We start from the raw sequence: 20,109 nt of genomic DNA, 5'->3' as shown, positions 1-20,109 counted from the left end.
GTATGTGTCGAACTGCTATGCTTTATCTTGGCCAGGCCGCAGTTGCAAATGAGAACTTGTTCTCAACTACCTTACCTGGTTAAATAAAGGTGAAAAATAAATAAATAAAAGGTGTAAAATAGTGCAGTGAAATTCTTACCTTGAGAGCTCTTTCCCAAAATAGTGATAATAATAATAAAAATATAAATAATAGAAAATAGTATAAAAATAAATAACTAAAAACACACAAGAACTACGATGAGAGTTAAAGAAACACGATAATGCAAGTATATACAGGTCAGTGCCAGTACCTTATTTTTTATTCAATGTGCAGGGGTACTGGAATGGTTGAAGAGGGTTTATACATAAAATGTGACCAGTAGAAGGATATACATGTAAACAGGGCTGAAAGGTGACTGGTAGTAGGATATACATGTAAACATGGCTGAAAGGTGACTGGAAGAAGGATATAGAAAGTTGACTAATAGAAGCATATGCATGTAAACAGGGCTGAAAGGTAGCTAGTAGAAGGATATGCATGTAAACAGGGCTGAAAGGTGACTGGTAGTAGGATATACATGTAAACATGGCTGAAAGGTGACTGGAAGAAGGATATAGAAAGGTGACTAATAGAAGGATATGCATGTAAAAAGGGCTGAAAGGTGACTGGTAGTAGGATATACATGTAAACAGGGCTGAAAGGTGACTAGTGGAAGGATATGCATGTAAACAGGGATGAAAGGTGACTAATAGAAGGATATAATATAATAATAATAATATATGCCATTTAGCAGACGCTTTTATCCAAAGTGACTTACAGTCAAGTGTGCATACATTCTACGTATGGGTGGTCCCGGGGATCGAACCCACTACCCTGGCGTTACAAGCGCCATGCTCTACCAACTGAGCTACAGAAGGACATGCATGTACACAGGGCTGAAAGGTGACTAATAGAAGGATATACATGTAAACATGGCTGAAAGGTGACTGGTAAGTAGGATATACATGTAAACATGGCTGAAAGGTGATTGGAAGAAGGATATACATGAAACAGGGCTGAAAGGTGACTAATAGAAGGATATGCATGTAAACAGGGATGAAAGGTGACTAATAGAAGGATATGCATGTAAACATGGATGAAAGGTGACTAAAGAAGGATATGCATGAAACAGGGATGAAAGGTGACTAATAGAAGGATATGCATGTAAACAGGGCTGAAAGGTGACTAATAGAAGGATATACATGTAAACATGGCTGAAATGTGACTAATAGAAGGATATGCATGTAAACAGGGCTGAAAGGTGACTAATAGAAGGATATGCATGTAAACAGGGCTGAAAGGTGACTAATAGAAGGATATAATATAAACAGGGCTGAATAATAATAAAGGATATTTAAACAGGGCTGAAAGGTGACTGGTAGAAGGATATACCAAAAGGTGACTTAGTAGTCATGTAAACATGGTTGAAAGGTGACTGGTAGTAGGATATACATTCAGGGCTGAAAGGTGACTGGGTGGTCCATGGACATGGCTGAAAGGTGACTGGTAGTAGGATATACATGTAAACATGGCTGAAAGGTGACTACAGAAGGATATGCATGTAAACAGGGCTGAAAGGTGACTAATAGAAGGATATACATGTAAACATGGCTGAAAGGTGACTGGTAAGTAGGATATACATGTAAACAGGGCTGAAAGGTGATTGGTAGAAGGATATACATGTAAACAGGGCTGAAAGGTGACTAATAGAAGGATATGCATGTAAACAGGGATGAAAGGTGACTAATAGAAGGATATGCATGTAAACAGGGATGAAAGGTGACTAATAGAAGGATATGCATGTAAACAGGGATGAAAGGTGACTAATAGAAGGATATGCATGTAAACAGGGCTGAAAGGTGACTAATAGAAGGATATACATGTAAACATGGCTGAAATGTGACTAATAGAAGGATATGCATGTAAACATGGCTGAAAGGTGACTAATAGAAGGATATACATGTAAACATGGCTGAAAGGTGACTAATAGAAGGATATACATGTAAACAGGGCTGAAAGGTGACTAATAGAAGGATATACATGTAAACAGGGCTGAAAGGTGACTAATAGAAGGATATACATGTAAACAGGGCTGAAAGGTGACTGGTAGTAGGATATACATGTAAACAGGGCTGAAAGGTGACTAGTAGTAGGATATACATGTAAACATGGCTGAAAGGTGACTGGTAGTAGGATATACATGTAAACAGGGCTGAAAGGTGACTGGTAGTAGGATATACATGTAAACATGGCTGAAAGGTGACTAATAGAAGGATATACATGTAAACAGGGCTGAAAGGTGACTGGTAGAAGGATATACATGTAAACAGGGATGAAAGGTGACTAATAGAAGGATATACATGTAAACAGGGCTGAAAGGTGACTAATAGAAGGATATGCATGTAAACAGGGATGAAAGGTGACTAATAGAAGGATATACATGTAAACAGGGCTGAAAGGTGACTATTGGAAGGATATGCATGTAAACAGGGCTGAAAGGTGACTAGTGGAAGGATATGCATGTAAACAGGGATGAAAGGTGACTAATAGAAGGATATACATGTAAACAGGGCTGAAAGGTGACTGGTAGTAGGATATACATGTAAACATGGCTGAAAGGTGACTGGTAGAAGGATATACATGTAAACAGGGCTGAAAGGTGACTGGTAGAAGGATATACATGTAAACAGGGCTGAAAGGTGACTAGTAGAAGGATATGCATGTAAACAGGGCTGAAAGGTGACTGGTAGTAGGATATACATGTAAACAGGGCTGAAAGGTGACTGGTAGTAGGATATACATGTAAACAGGGCTGAAAGGTGACTGGTAGAAGGATATGCATGTAAACAGGGCTGAAAGGTGACTAGTAGAAGGATATACATGTAAACAGGGCTGAAAAGTGACTGGTAGCAGGAATATACACTGACACCTCCCTATTATTGAGTTGCACTTCCCTTTGCCCTCAGAACAGCCTAAATTCATCGAGGCATGGACTCTACAAGGTGTTGAAAGCATGCTGGTGTTGGAAGCATCAACATGCTGGATCATTTTGACTCCAATGCCACAGTTGTGTCATGTTGGCTGGGTGTCCTTTGGGTGGTGGACCATTCTTGATACACATGGGAAACTGTTGTGTGTGAAAAAACAGTAGCGTTGCAGACCTTGACACACTCAAACCGGTGCGCCAGGCACCTACTACCATACCCCGTTCTAAAGGCACTTAAATATTTTGACTTGCCCATTCACCCTCTGGCACACATTACCTGGATTCACCTGATCAATCTATGTAATGGAAAGAGCAGGTGTTCCTAATGTTTTGTTCACTAAGTGGTAATATACTAGTGGTAATGTATACATGTAAATAGGATTAATTGTGACCAGTAGCAGGATAAATAGGTAAATACTAATGGTAATGGCAGTCAATAATCAATGGACAGCAGAGTAAGGGAGTAATACATCTAATCAATAAGGCCAGCATCCCGGGGTGGTCTCTTCACTGTTGACGTTGAGACTGGAGTTTTGCGGGTACTATTTAATGAAGCTGACAGGACTTCTGAGGCGTCTGTTTCTCAAACTAGACACTAATGTACTTGTCCTCTTGCTCAGTTGTGCTCTGGAGGCCTCCCACTACTCTTTCTATTCTGGTTAGGGCCAGTTTGCGCTATTCTGTGAATGGAGTAGTACACAGCGTTGTACCAGATCTTCAGTTTCTTGGCAATTTCTCGCATTGGAATAGCCTTCATTTCTCAGAACAAGAATAGACTGACAAGTTTCAGAAGAAAGTTATTTGTTTCTGGCCATTTTGAACCTGTAATAGAACCCACAAATTTATTTATGATCAATTTGATGTTATTTTAATGGACAAAAAAACATGCTTTTCTTTCAAAAACAAGGACATTTTTAAGTGACCCAAACTTTTGAACGGTAGTGTAGGTATTCCTCTTGTCCACGTGTGAGAGGGTAGTGTAGAGTGCATTGTCAGTTGATCTGTTGGGGCGGTATGCAAATTGAAGTGGATCCAGGGTGTCTGGGATGATGGAGATGATGTGTTCTTGGGCACAAGAATGATGCTGGTCAGCATAAAACAAGTAGGGATTACAGACTGGGGTAATGAGAGATTGAAAATGACCGTGAAGATGCCTGCCAGCTGGTCTGTGCATGCTCTAAGAATGCGCCCTGGAATAGCATATAGCCCCGTGGCCTTGGAGAGTGTTGACCAGATTAAAAACTTTACTCAAGTCGGCCTTGGAGAGCGAGATCACTCAGTCCTCTGGGACAGTAGGGGCCCTCATGCACAGCTCAAATAAATGTATTGCGTTCGACTGGTAGGGAGGCATCATGACTAGTCCTACCTTTGTAATCCATAATGGACCGTAGCCCTTGCCACACGCGTCGAGCGTCGGTGCCGGTATAATAGGATTCCACCTCGTTCCTATATTGTTATTTTGCCTGTTTGATGGCTCTGTGGAGGTCGTAGCGGGACTTCTTGTACATGTTCGTGTCCTTAGCCGTAGGCTCGGGGTTGGCTGCAATAGCCCTGTGTGCGGTAGCTCTGTCCTTTAGTTTAGCGCATATGTCAGTGTTAATCCGGTGTTTTTGATTGGGGAAGCAGTGAATCTTCACTGTGGAGACAACGTCTGCAATGTATTTCCTGATGAAGCACGAGACGGAGGTGGTTAGCGCGCCGGTGGTATCAGCAGGAAAAACATATTCCAGTCAGCGCTAGCAAAGCAGTCCTGCAACATAGCCTCTGAACCTGTAAGCAGGATGCAGGAGTATAGAGACATGATCTGATTTGCCAAAGGGGGGACGGGGGAGGGTCTTGTATGCTTGTTTGTGGGTTGAGTAACAGTGGTCTAGGACTTTATCAGCCCCAGTGGAGAAGGAGATGTGTTGATACGTTTTTTATTTTTTTATTTCACCTTTATTTAAAAAGGTAGGCCAGTTGAGAACAAGTTCTCATTTACAACTGCGATCTGGCCAAGATAAAGCAAAGCAGTGATCGGTAAGCAGCTCAGACAGCTGATGCTTAAAGTTAGAGTATAAGACTCAAGCTTCAGAGATTTAAAAAATTTGTTCCAGTCATTTGCAGCAGAGAACTGGAAGGCGGCCAAAGTAAGTGTTGGCTTTGGGGATGATCAGTGCAATATACCTGTTGGAGCACAAGCTATGGGTGGGCATCACGTGTCTTAGTAACGTGGAATTAAAATTGCCAGCAAAAAGAAAAGCAGCCTCTGGGTGAATGGTTTCCTGCTTGTTTATTGCCTCCTACAATTCATTAAGTGCCAGCTTGTTGTTGTTGTCCTGAGGTGGAATATATTCAGCAGTCACGATAACAAAGAAAACCCTTCTACCCAACCCTTCTACCTCTCGGGAGGTAGAAGGGTCAGTATTTGATCATCAGGTATTCCAAGACGGGTGAACAATAAGTAGAAACTTCCACTGCGCTAGAGTCTGCACCAAGGGTTGGAACCGGTTCAGCGAACAGAACTGAAAAATAGCAAAATGATTTGAGGAACAGAACCTGAACCTAAAGTGATCTATACTGTTCCGGAACAGAACTTATTTTTAAAGCATGGGAACCGGTTAATAATGTTATTTTCAAATTTAGTCCCACAAAAGTCACAACAAAGCGCCTATGCAAAGCCCTAACTCTGTCACTCAAACTCATTCCAGCGTCTGCCTGCCAGCTGGAAATCTTTGCCAGAGGGTGTGCGTGTGTGTGTAGGCTGGGATTACACGAGATCTGAATGACATGGGTAATGTATTGGGTGTTCTGTAAACTCGTCCCCAGGCTCAATTGCTACTGCATTTAAAGACTGGTAACACTGTGCAACAAAATAGGACTTGAAAGGGGTGTGGGTAGAGAGAGAGCCTGCCACAGCTGTATTAAAATTCCGAAAATCGTCAATCAAAATAAATGTTCTATCACAGTGCCAATTTTATTTTTGGCTAGCCCAATTGATTCTGAGTTCAGATATATAAAGTTATGTGAAAACTATTTCAAGATGCATACATTCCAATATCCCAAACTCACCTCCTTGTTTGGCCTAAATCACTTGCGCTGCTCGCACTTTGAAACCCAGAGTTCAAGTTCAACTTTCAACTTTTATTTGTCACATGGACATGTACAGTGAAATGCTTAACCTTCAAGCCCCACCCAACAGTGCAGTATTCAATATCAAAATATTATAACTAATAAAAAATAACATGAGAAATAAGGAATAAGTGAGGAAGCTACAACGCATTCAGAAAGTAGGACATAAAGTTCAGACCCCTTGACATTTTACATTTTTGTTACGTTACAGCCTTATTTTTCCCCTCATCATTCTATACACAATACCCTATAATCACAAAGCAAAAAAACAAGTAATGTAAAACAAAACAACAAAAAAAATGTCACATTCAGACCCTTCACCCAGGACATTGTTGAAGTACCTATGGCAGCGATTACAGCCTTGAGTCTTCATGGTTATGACGCTACAGGCTTGACAACTGTATTTGGGGAGTTCCTCTGCAGATCCTCTCAAGCTTTGTCAGGTTGAATGGGAAGTGTCGCTGCACTCAACGTAATTTTTTTTTAACCATTATTTAAGAACAAATTCTTCTTTTCAATGAAGGCCTAGGAACAGTGAGATAAAATGTGCAGTTTTGTAACACAACACTGCCACAGATCTCTCAAATTTGGTATGCTGATGGCAGGAATGTCCACCAGAGCTGTTGCCAGAGAATTGAAAGTTAATTTCATCCCATAAGCCGCCTCCAATGTTATATTAGAGAAATTGGCAGTACGTCCAACCGACCTCACAACCACAGACCACATGTAACCACGCCAGCCCAGGACCTCCACATCTGGCTTCTTCACCTGCGGGATTGTCTGAGACCAGCCACTCAGACAGCCAATGAAACTGAGGAGTATGTATGTCTGTAATAACGCCAATTTGTGGGAAAAAACTATTTCCAATTGGCTGGGGCTGGCTCCCCAGTAGGTGGGTCTGGCTCCCAAGAGGATGGCTGCACCACTGCCCAGTAATGTGAAATTCATAGATTAGGGCCAAATTCATTTATTTCAATTGACTGATTTCCTTATATGAACTTTAACTCAGTAAAATCATTGAAATTGTTGCATGTTGCATTTATATTTTTGTTCAGTATACATTTGAAAAAAAGTCTAATGAACCATTTAATATACACCATCACATTAAATGCATGATTTATTTTGGTCAGGTCTAAAGAAACATAATATGAAGAAAAAGTATTTAAGAGGAACATAATGAGTTGGCCTATGTTATCTACATATGCTCTATGCCGTAGGTTTGTTAATTTAGCTGAAAAGATATGCTTATAAGTCCCCATGACACTATTTTAATTTTTAATAAGAAGAATATAATTTAACTTAGCTGAATAAAATAGAAAGGATATTTTTCCCATTATGGAGCGAGAGCGCATATGAAGTGGCTATGTTGAGCGTAAAAGTGGTCATTTGAAACAGGTCCTATATGCTAGATTTAGAGTTATTTGGCAACTTGTGAGTGATACAAACCTTAGAATGTCTTAGAAATCAAAACATATGGGCTGCATGATGTGACTATAGACTATTGATGATTTGAGAAAGTAGAATAAAAGCTTGCGCTCTGTTTCTTGCCTCAGGCTGCACAGCTGTTCTCTCATCAAGTGATCATATTTTCACCCATCAGACTACTCTCAATTTAATTTTGTTTTTACTAATATGTCAAAATAGTTTAGATTTAGAATGGCCCATTATCAAACGGGCAGGAACTTGAATAGCGAATGAAGGCTGCACGGTTTCCCATCGGTCTGTTTTGTCGGCTACTTCAGGTTTATAGTGGAGCATGTTCTTAATATGAGCAGCTGAAAAATAATTACAAGAACACTTATTTCACTCCATGCATCAACCACTGTTTGAGGAGCATGCTCTCGTCATGGGCTCTCCAACATCGATAGTAACATGTTTACGCACCTAAACATATTTCACTAAACTGTTGACAGCCTATCTGCGCGCTTGATAAAGGAGTAAAGCAGAAAGAGGAGGAGATGGAAACGGATAGTGGCAAGATATTCTGCTGAAGGTAATGTGTCACCCAATGAAATATAAAAAGGCGATTAAAATCAAATTCACTAATTGTAGGCTAACTGTAAGCCGCCCTGCACAATCAATGAACCAACAACCTCGCCGTGCACTATACAAAATGGATATACATTTTGGAGTAGGATAAGGTAACCAGCCTATCCAATATGCATAATAATACAGTCCACACTCAAAGGCCATTACTAGAATTTGTGTAATTTTTGAGTATAGGCTAGACCAACTATGTACCAAAGACATCTTAAAACAGTTTTGTTTGATATTTTTCTGCCATGTGTAATATGCAGTACAGCTATGTACTGTATAATGGCACAATCATACTTTTTATATTTCTAAAAAAAATGGGAGGGGGGCTTAGGCTCACAAACTCTAATCTGCTCATGGGAGTCTTGAATTAATCATCCATTTTTAAAGCTCTGTCCATTTCGTTGTGTTAGGCTTTGAAACAACATCCACAACAACCATGTTTTACACAACCTGCTGTTGAAATTCTTTCTTCAAATTGATCATCACAGTGAGGTGAGTTGTAAAAGTATGATAGGCCTACTGTTTTGATGATAAGTGTTTGATGTGAATTTCGATTGCATTTGCATTGATGTCAGAGCGGTTGAGAGACAATAGAGCCCTGAGTACCAGGCCATTAACGACCTAATGGTCGTTAGCAAGTTGGGTACTACCAAAGCATGTCCAGAGTGCATAAAAGGAGATTACCGTGACTCCGGGGTCACATAGAATATTTCTGCAGTCACGACTCATGAATGCTGGTGTGGCAATAATAAGGTCATGGCAACAACCCTAGGTAGGTATGCATCATAAACCATGTGTGCTCCAGTAATGAATTAGCTCCACTGACTGACCTCAGTGACTCCTCGGAGGAATGCCTCCTTGGCCAGCTTGGCGGGGCCGTCTACCGTCTTCCCATCATCCTCTGGGCCCCAGCTGGCGCTGTAGATGTGGATGTGCTGCGAGTTGAGGCTGAGGGAGTGGGCCTCCACCACATCTGTCACCTCTCCATCCAGCATACGCACACCTGAACACACACACGCAAGGTCAGTACACAGATCGAGAGAGAGAGACAGGTGAAATTAGAGGTAAAATAAAGTAGATAGTCAGGTAGGGTGAGACAAAGGGAGAAAGAGTGGTGACAGAAAGAGAGAGACAGGTGAAATTAGAGGTAAAATAAAGTAGATAGACAGGTGGGGTGAGACAAAGGGAGAAAGAGAGGTGACAGAAAGAGAGAGACAGAGGGACATTGTGTCAGAGAGACAGCATGAGCGGTGAAGAGGTAGGGTGCTATAAACATGATGCAGTTGGGATACAAAGCCTTTTGTGTCTGGCTGTCATATTGACAAACACACTGGGGAGAAAAAGGGCTTATGAGCCTGTCACTCTGTCAGATGTGATGAGCAATTGTACTCTCAGACACAAGCATGCAGAAGTGTGCTCACTTACTCACACGCACACACTTTTTACTGTTGTAGCTATAAAAAAGCACAGCTGGCCATTAAAACAAGAGTCAATACCTTCTCCTTCATTAAACAACCAGGTAGGAAAACATACATCTCGCAAACAACACAAGATGGGCAGAACATTCCTTCTGACGAACAAGTGCGGGAGGGTTTTAGGGTTTTTACGGTGCCTCCAACAGTGTCTGTGACCTGAGGGAAACCAACTAGCCCAGTAGCAGGGTCATTCATTGAAATGAGTGCCTTATTTTTAAGTAGAAATTGTGCACCAATATTGAATTTGAAAAGCCAGTTATATTAAATAAAGTGCCCTTTAATATAGACCACATAGAGAATTCAATAAATCCAAATTTGTATATGAATAAAGACTTGCTAAATTGTCAAAATTATGCATTTTGACATGTCCCTCTGTATCCTCTGTGACTTCTAGGAAGATTTTAACTGCAACATGTCTTCATCATAAAGCCTTCGTTGCTTTGGCAATATAATTTCTGAAGATTATTATTTATTTAATGTGATTAGTGATCTGATTAGTGATATGTCTCTCATTTGAAAGTCAATCCTGTTACGTGAACTCTCGTTTTAATATGGTGAAACTATTCATTTTTAAATATTTTTTTCAAAATAAATTTTGAACATCTAATAGTCAAAACATAGCGTAAAAGCAGGTTTCTGGCCATTTCCTGGTGTTTTGTGGTAGGAAGCAGGCTATAAATGTTTTAACAACATATTTTTAAAGCTTGCATTCAATATCCCCTACCTGCTGCACATATTAAGCTTCCATTCCCCCTGTCACAGGGGGATTCATGGCTGATTTAAGATGAAATCATCAACCCTGTACTTTAATTGACACTCAATAGGCACTTACTAGGGATGTGCATCTTACCCTTTCAATTCAAATCAAATCTAGATGCAGTGCCTTCAGAAAGTAGTCACACCCCTTGAAATTTCCACATTTTGTTGTAATTACAGCCTGAATTTAAAATGTATTAAAAATTGAGATTTTGTGTCACTGGCCGACACACAATACCACAGTGTAAAAGTGGAAATATGTTGTTAGAAATGTTACAAATGAATTAAAAATGAAAAGCTGAAATGTCTTTAGTGAATAAGTATTCTACCCCTTTGTTATGGCAAGCTTGAATAAGTTCAGGGGTAAAGATGTGCTTGACAAGCCACATTCAGTTGAAGTCTTAAGTTTACATACACTTAGCTAAATACATTCAAACTCAGTTTACACAATTCCAGACATTTAATCTTAGTAAAATTCCCAGTCTTAGGTCACTTAGGATCACCACTTTATTTTAAGAATGTAAAGTGTCAGAATAATAGTAGAGAGAATGATATATTTCAGCTTTTATTTCATTCATCACATTCCCAGTGGGTCAGAAGTTTACATACACTCAATTAGTATTTGGTAACATTGTCTTTAAATTGTTTGACTTGGATCAAAGGTTTTGGGGAGCCTTCCACAAGCTTCCAACAATAATTTGGGTGAATTTTGGCCCATTCCTCCTGACAGAGCTGGTGTAACTGAGTCAAGTTTGTAAGCCTCCTTGCTCGCACAAACTTTTTCATTTCTGCCCACAAATGTTCTATAAGATTGAGGTCAGGGCTTTGTGATGGCCACTCCAATACCTTGACTTTGTTGTCCTTAAGCCATTTTGCCACTACTTTGGAAGTATGCTTGGGGTCATTGTCCATTTGGTAGACCCATTTGCGACCAAGCTTTAAACTTCCTGACTGATGTCTTGAGATGTTGCTTCAATATATCCACAATTTTCTGACCTCATGATGCCATCTATTTTGTGAAGTGCACCAGTCCCTCCTGCAGCAAAGCACCCCCACAACATGATGCTGCCACCCCGTGCCTCACGGTTGGGATGGTGTTCTTCGGTTTGCAAGCCTCCCTCTTTTTCCTCCAAACATAACGATGGTCATTACGACCAAACAGTTCTATTTTTGTTTCATCAGACCAAAAAGTATGATCTTTGACCCCATGTGCATTTGCAAACCGTAGTCAGGCTTTTTTTATGGCGGTTTTGGAGCAGTGGCTTCTTCCTTGCTGAGCAGCCTTTCAGGTTATATCGATATAGGAATCGTTTAACTGTAGATATAAATACTTTTGTACCTTTTTCCTCCTGCATCTTCACAAGGTCCTTTGCTGTTGTTCTGTTTTCATCAGAACATTTGATAAAAATAACTTAGCAAATTACATTGGTTGTCACTCAACTAATAAAGCCTAATATTGAGCAACCCATTTTACAACAATTTGAATGCTGAAGCGCAGATGTGCCAGATCAGGAATAGGCCTACCTCTCCTTGGCCAGCGCGCACAGTTTGACTACGCTACTGATATTGCCTCGGGGTGTTTGGCATGCCAAATGACTTGCAGATTAATGACTGTCAACATAATTACATGCTTAGTTCGACACTGAAGGAGAGGACGCAGTTGTCACAAAAGATGAGAGGTATTTTTGGAAGGTAGAAAGCAAGTAATTTGAGCAATAAACATTTGTGAAACGGTGAATCGTAATGTTTGAATCGATTTTCTGACCGATGCATGCTCATGCATTTGGATCGGTTTGGAGTACCCGCAGACTGATGCACTCATAACTTATATATTTGAACTAGAGGATGCATATTGGTGAATCGTTACTTACCTAGCACTTACTATAGTAATTGTTTTATTTAAGATCTTGGGATGGAAAAACTTGCTCTTTGTGACAGGGGCCTGTCTGCAGCTTTGATGTGGACCGCCTCAGATCAGTGTTCTGAACAGTAATGGTAGCAGAAGGCGTGAAATGAGCCATCGTCAAATAAGTCCTACACTGCAATGGTACCTGACTAGCTAACCACAGGTTATCTGCTGTATCTCAGAGACAGATGATAAACCAAAGACTTAAATTACACACTCTAGAAAGCATACCTGGTTAAATAAAGGTGAAAAAAATTAAAAATAATTAAATTAAATAAAAAAAACACAGGCCCTGCAGAGAGACACAAATTGATTGCGTGTGTATGGAGCAATCAGTCTGGATAAAAGCAAGATGGCGTTTGAAAGATGAATTGGGGTCAGGTAAATATGAATGGTAATGTCTTGAATCCTGCAGTAGCTAACACATTAATGCCGCTATAACAATCATCATCATAATCATTAGTGTCATGGGGCGGCAGGGTAGCCTAGTGGTTAGAGCGTTGGACTAGTAACCGAAAGGTTGCAAATTCAAATCCCTGAGCTGACAAGGTACAACTCTGTCGTTCTGCCCCTGAACAGGCAGTTAACCCACTGTTCCTAGGCCGTCATTGAAAATAAGAATTTGTTCTGAACTGACTTGCCTAGTTAAATAAAGGTAAAAAAAAACAATCAAATTAAAATAAAAAAACAACAAGGCAGTTAAACCCACTGTTCCTAGACCATCATTGTGAATAACAATTTGTTCTTAACTGACTTGCCTAGTTACATAACATTTTAAAAATGGGCAGGAAGTTAGAATCCCATGGAGAGACACTGCTGGGTTACTTTCCATCCAGCTGTGTTCACTGACTCCTATCTAAAAGCTGTGAGCTGTGGGAGATGAGTGTGTGTGTGTGTATCTTTGGGGGTGGGGTCAACGCAGCCACTAAATGCTAATCACTGCACAGTAATTAGGAACGGCCCAGCAGGAGAACACACACACACACACACTGAGCTGCTAGACCAGGAGATGCATGCTAGGAGGAGTAGAAGAGTTATGGCTGACTGCTGGGGACTGCTCTCAAGGCTCCACTGTTGGCTGCTTGTCTTTGATAGAGTGCTTAGGGACACAAGTAGGTAAAGGCCAGAAAGTTGCTTGATATAGTCCATTAGACTGATTCAATTACTTGGTTTTGACAAAAGATTAGAGACAAAAGTTGGTAAATATTCAGAAGCGGCAGCTAGCAAGTATAGAGATCGCTACGATGTGCTCTACTGAAAATTGACCCCGGTTCAACTGACAGCAGACCCTAGTCAACCAATCACAATTAGCTATTGGCAGAGCATGCCTCAGTCACCTCCAATTTTGGCGTTGTAGGCCACGCCCACCCCACAAACATCGTTGTTGGCAGCCGCAGCAACCTCACCAGCACACCGTGTTCCATGTCTAGATGAGAGAGAGAATGAGAGAGAGAGCGAGAGAGGTAGAGAGAAAGAGAGAACAAGTTAGGATTCATTAACAAAAACACTCATTCCTCATAGCAACCACCCTGAACCGCGCAGGGATCTTCAAAAACAATAACTTCTAGAACGGCTGCTAAAAATACACAGCAGCACTAGGCTTGGGCGGTATACCGTATATATAACGTATACCGGGGTATTTGGAAAAATACCGTAATACTGTAATTTTTCAATACCGTAATACCGTCCAAACTATTTAATTTAAGTTTCAATAAATCTGAATATCAGTAGCTACTTTAATTAAGTTAATAACTGCAGTCAACTTGTGCAATACGCTAGAAGATAAAGCAGATTGCGATCATAATTTCACCTGTCACATTATTTTACATTATGAAGCTTACTGTAGTTCCTCAGAACAGTTGAGCCAACCACGTGTTTGTTTGTAAATAGTGCAATGGGAGAATTTGTAAGTCGCTCTGGATAAGAGCGTCTGCTAAATGACTTAAATGTAAATGTAAATGAGAAAGCGGGAGCTGTTGAGTCCATAGCGTTCTATATCTATTGGCGAGTCGCTGTTGTGTGACGAACATGAGGTGACTACATTTGTATGCAATTCACTACTAAATGTTTGCCATCAGATATCTTATAACGGCTTTCTGCAACACAACTACTTTGTTAGTTTTCGTTTGTTAGCATTTAGCTAACAGCGTCTATGTGATGTCACTATTACTTGTGCTTTCGTTAGCATTCTTAGCATTGTTAGCATTTGTTAGCACACCATTGGGCTTTTTTTGTTGTTGCATTTTTAGCGCTAACTTGTGTGCTATGCTGGTAATACCATAAATCCCATCATGTAAAAATATGGATACCGCCCAAGCCTAATCAGCACACCAACGAATACACGAAAAACACTGAGGGCCAACTGTTCTGCCTGCGGCTATGGAACTCTGACCTGTTCACCGGACCTGCTACCTTGTCAAATGTGGAGATAAAACTGAAAGACATGGCACTGTCTAAAACTATGATGGACGGTCACTGGACGCAGGCCAACAGAGAAAAATATGGGATACTATTGATATGTCTGAATGATTTACTGTGACCTTCATCAATGATTATGAGCAGTATTGCCTTGTGTAAAGAGATAGAGACAGGCGATCTGAGGACGGCAGGTTCATCACCCCTCTCAGTTCTACCTTGCTGCTGGCATGCTGTTGGGCATCACACAAGCACGCATGCAGCACGTACGTACATAAACACACTTGTAAGGCCGCAGGGCCAGACAGTATTCCAAGGCGTGTCCTCAGGGCATGTGAAGACCAGCTGGCAGGCATCTTGAAGGACATTTTCTACCTGTGATCCCCACGTTTCAAGCTGACTACGAGTATTCCTGTTCCCAAAAACTCTTAAGGCATCCTGCAACAATGACTACCGCCCTCTAACACTCACATCTGTAATAATGAAGTGCTTTGAAAGACTGGTCATGGCATACCTCAACTCCATCATCCCAGACCCACTCTAATTTGCATACCTCGCCAACAGATCAACAGACAACACATTCGCACTCCACACTGTCCTCTCCCACCTAAAAAAGAAGAATACCTATGTGAGGATGCTGTTTGACTACAGTTCAGCATTCAACACCATAGTTCCCTCCACCGACGACTCCGACTCCAACTCCATCATCAAGTTTTCTGAAGACACAACAGGGGTAGGCCTGATCACCAACGGGAGGTCAGAGACCTGGCAATGTCGTGCCAGGACAACAACCTCTCCCTCAATGTCAGTAAGACCAAGGAGCTGATGGTGGACTACAGGAAACAGGGGCGGGTGCACACCCCCATCCACATCGACGGGGCCGCAGTGGAGAGAGTCAAGAGCTTCAAGTACCTCGGTGTCCACATCACTGAGGACTTAACATGGTTCTTTCACATCAGCACAGTCGTGAAGAAGGCATGGCAGTGCCTATTGGCCTTCGGGAGGCTGACATTTTTTCGCATGGCCCCTCAGGTCCTTAGCAACTTTTACAGCTGCAACATTGAGAGCATCCTGACTGGTTGTATCACCGTCTGGTATGGCAAATGCACTGCCCTCGACCGGAAGACCTTAGAGAGGGTGGTGCAGACGGACTAGTGCATCACTGAGGTTAACTCCCAGCCATCCAGGACATATATGCCAGGGGGTGTCAGAGAAAGGCCCAAAACAGTTCCAAACACTCCAGCCACCCGAAACATGGACTGTTCTCCATGCTCCCGTCCGGCAGGCGGTACCGATGCATCAAGTCTCAGACCAACAGACTCCTGAACAGCTTATATCCTCTGGCCATAAGACTGTTAAATAGCTAACAACTACTGCTATCCCTCACACCTAGGCTGCTGCTAAAAATATTATTGATTAGATTTATTACTACCACTAAGCTGCTGTTCATTAATTATTGATTGCCATTACCATTAGTATTTCTACCACTCACTTTGTACTAATCCCTGCCTACATGTACATTTCTACTTCAAATACTCCAGTATTGATACTCCCTGCACATTGTTAATTTGGTACTGGCACTGACCCTGGATATAGGATATAGCTTCCTCTCTCATTTCTCTTGGTCTTTAGTTCTTATGAGTTACACTATCTTGATATTGAATACTGCACTGTTTTGTAGGACTTGCAAGTTAAGCATTTCACTGTACTTACACCTATATAACTTGAACACACACAAGTATACGCACACACTTAAGAAGAGAGACATGCACTTGCTTTAGCAACTCCACTACATATACAAAATATATATACAGCCCTTCAAATGAGTGGATTCGGCTATTTGAGCCACATCCGTTGCTGGCAGGTGTATGAAATCGAGCACAAGGCCATGCCACCTCCATAGACAAACATTGGAAGTAGAATGGTCTTACTGAAGAGCTCAGTGACTTTCAACGTGGCACAAGTCAGTTTGTCAAATTTCTGCCCTGCTAGAGCTGCCAATAAGTGCTGATATTGTGAAGTGGAAACATCTAGGATCAACTAGGGATATGGTGGTCATGAAATTTTGTCAGCTAGTGATTGTCAAGTAAATAACTGTCAGTCTCATGGTAATTTACTATTATTAACATAAACATATTTAGCATCTCCTGGCTTTCATGCATAGCCTTCAACCCTCTGATGTAAACATTTGGAACATCTACATTTGAAAAAGTGTAATAAATCCATGTAATATATGATGAAAATGTAGGCTATTTCAGAAGAACAGAATAGCATACTCTGAGATTTACTTATGTTAGGCCCTGATCTGGCTATGCCATATGGCTGTGGGCTACACTAGTTCATTTAGCAGACAAGATTTGCTTAGAATTCTATTTTATATTATGAAGAATACAATTGAACACAGCTGAATAAAATAGAAAGGATATTTTCTCTAAATGATTTGAGGGAATGTTGAGCAGTTAAACAAGAATCATGCTTCATTTTTAGTTATTTAAGTAACTTTAGTTGTGATACAAATGTTGAGCTATATGTTTTGATTTTTATCTTCCTGTAACTAGGGGGCAGTATTTTCATTTTTGGAAAAATAACGTTCCCAAAGTAAACAGGATATTTTGTCAAGACAAGATGCTAGAATATGCATATCATTGACAGCGTAGGATAGAAAACACTCTAAAGTTTCAAAAACTGTAAAAATATTGTGAGTACAACAGAACTGATATTGCAGGCGAAAGCCTGAGAAAAATCCAATCGGGAAGTGACTCATGTTTTGACATTTCTGCGTTCCGATGCGTCCCTATTGAGCAGTGAATGGGCTATCAACCAGATTACTTTTTCTACGTAATTCCCCAAGGTGTCTACAGCATTGTGACGTAGTTTTACGCCTATATGTTGAAGAATACCCGTAAGCGGCTACATTGTGGAAGTGGTCACCTGATGGCTCTCAGAGTGATTCTCGAGTAAAATACAGAGGTAGCCATTTTTCCTTTCGCTCCTACTGAAAAACCAATTGTCCCGGTGGATATATTATCGAATAGATATTTGAAAAACACCTTGAGGATTGATTATAAACAACGTTTGCCATGTTTCTGTCGATATTATGGAGCCAATTTGTAACAAAACAAAGCTATTTCGCCTACAAAAATAATATTTTTGGAAAAAAGGAACATTTGCTATCTAACTGGGAGTCTCGTGAGTGAAAACATCCGAAGCTCATCAAAGGTAAACGATTTAATTTGATTGCTTTTCTGATTTTCATGACCAAGTTACATGCTGCTAGCTGGACATAATGCTATGCTAGGCTATCAATACACGTACACAAATACTTGTCTTGCTTTGGCTGTAAAGCATATTTTGAAAATCTGAGATGACAGGGTGATTAACAAAAGGCTAAGCTGTGTTTCAATATATTTCACTTGTGATTTTCATGAATAGGAATATTTTCTAGTAATATTTATGTCCGTTGCGTTATGCTAATTAGTGTCAGTCGATGATTACGCTCCCGGATCTGGGATGGGTAGTATCAAGAGGTTTTAATACATTCTAAGGCTGCATGATCCAACTCTAATGATGATTTGAAAAAAGTTGCAAGAAAGGCATGAGCTCTGCTTTGTTTTGTTTTTTTGCACAGGCTGAACACACTACATCAGTCACTCATTCACAACTTGATAATGCCTCGAATTTCCCGACTGCATCCCCTTTGTGTGGCCACAATGCCCCCTAAAAAAATCAATGTATTTTGCAGCTAGTGGCCGTTGTGCACTTGGGCTGAATATAATAATTATAATTCCCTTCTCCCTGCTGCGTGCCGAAGCACCTCTCATTCACATGGCTCTCCATCACGTGATCGGGTCTTTCTCACAGGCTATAAGTGAAGTCAGACACATCGGGGACACAACTGCAAGTGTCCTTATCCAATTCCGGTGCACACATTGAAGATATGACCGAGTGGCACAGTGGTCTAAGGTGTCGCTATAGACCCGGGTTCGATCCCGGGCTGTATCACAACCGGCCATGAACGGGAGCCCCATTGTGGCTGCGCACAATTGGACCAGCGTCGTCCGGGTTAGGGGAGGGTTTGGCTGGGGTAGGCCGTCATTGTAAATAAGGATTTGTTCTTAACTGACTTGCCCAGTTAAATAAAAAAGGTACAAAAAAATTTGATATTGGAAGAACAGTCCACATTTACTTTTCGTCAGCCAACAAGATGAGTAGCTCTAACGAACAGCAAAAGCATTAGCATATGTCAATCTATTATCCCCCATAGTACAAAAGTTGACCTATTCTATATGAGAAATACATATTTTTGTTAGATGCGATAGATTCCAAATCAATACAACCACTAGCATCAAAAAACCTCTTAAGCAATGAGCCTGACGCAACAGATGAGAACGTTTAACTTAAAATGTTAATAAACCATTAGGCTATTTCTTCACATTATAAGCACAGCAATGTGCACACGGCATTAGGCTATAAGCGCAAATGTTCCATTAGCAGGAAAACACCACTCTAAAAAGTGACCACAAATGTGATAATGCATGTCGTGCTTTTATTATAGAGGTGCATTTTTATGATGAAAATGATCTTCCCCAAACTTGAAACTCAAGCGCTGCGGATGGGTATAACTAGCCCTCTGGGGTAACTGCCTCCCAGCCCCCCTATTAGGGTTATGAATGCAAGCGGTACCGGAGCACCAGGTCTAGGTCCAAAAGGCTCCTTAACAGCTTCTATCCCCAAGCTATTAGACTGCTGAACAATTTATCAAATGGCTACCCAGACTATTTACATGTACTTTTGTTTTTACACTTATGCTACTTGCTGTTTATCATCTATGCATAGTCACTTTATCCCTACCTACATGTACAAATTACCACGACTAACCTGTACACCCACACATTGACTCGGTACCGGTACCCCCTGTACCCCCTTGTTATTGTTACTTTTTATTCGATTTTTACTTTAGTTTATTTAGTAAATATTTTCTTAACTCTATTTCTTGAACTGCATTGTTGGTTAAAGGCTTGTAAGTAAGCATTTCACAGTCCCCTGCGCTTGTGATAAAACATTTGATTTGAATGTGTTTCCATCTGTCATTTAGATATTGCCTAGCCCAATTAGCGCTAGTTTATGCTAGCAACTTTACTAGCAGTCCACTAGGCACTGATAGCTTTACAATTAATGTTACTTTATAGCCTTTTAGTTATTTTACACAGCATTTTATGTCACATAGCTAGATAGCTACGTTTTTAAGAGAGCTTTTCAATTGGCATCTCTCCTCCTGTTTTCAGTCACAGGTGGGGACTGGATTAGGTGTGAGCAGTGTAAGAGGTTCATGAGTTGTGCTCTAATTTTATTGGGGCTAACTTTGTACAAATTAGATTAGTTAAGAGAGTTGCCACATCAATTA

General features: G+C 40.8%; 1 protein-coding gene across 3 annotated transcripts in view; it reads right to left on the bottom strand.

Moving 5' to 3' along the window:
* The window catches only part of LOC124002179 (furin-like), a 188,652-nt gene that overhangs the window by 26,701 nt on the left and 141,842 nt on the right, over positions 1 to 20,109 (bottom strand). For all 3 annotated transcript variants that reach the window (XM_046309524.1, XM_046309517.1, XM_046309532.1), the window contains 2 exons: positions 13,628 to 13,716; positions 8,984 to 9,156 (listed from right to left, as the gene is read on the bottom strand). In XM_046309524.1, the coding sequence (XP_046165480.1) occupies positions 8,984 to 9,156; positions 13,628 to 13,716 (262 nt within the window). The remainder of the gene's footprint in view (positions 1 to 8,983; positions 9,157 to 13,627; positions 13,717 to 20,109) is intronic.

This window comes from Oncorhynchus gorbuscha, linkage group LG02 (assembly GCF_021184085.1).
Source record: "Oncorhynchus gorbuscha isolate QuinsamMale2020 ecotype Even-year linkage group LG02, OgorEven_v1.0, whole genome shotgun sequence".
NCBI lineage: Eukaryota > Metazoa > Chordata > Actinopteri > Salmoniformes > Salmonidae > Oncorhynchus > Oncorhynchus gorbuscha.
Note: the sequence above shows the minus strand (reverse complement) of the source record. Positions and strands in the feature narration are given on the sequence as shown.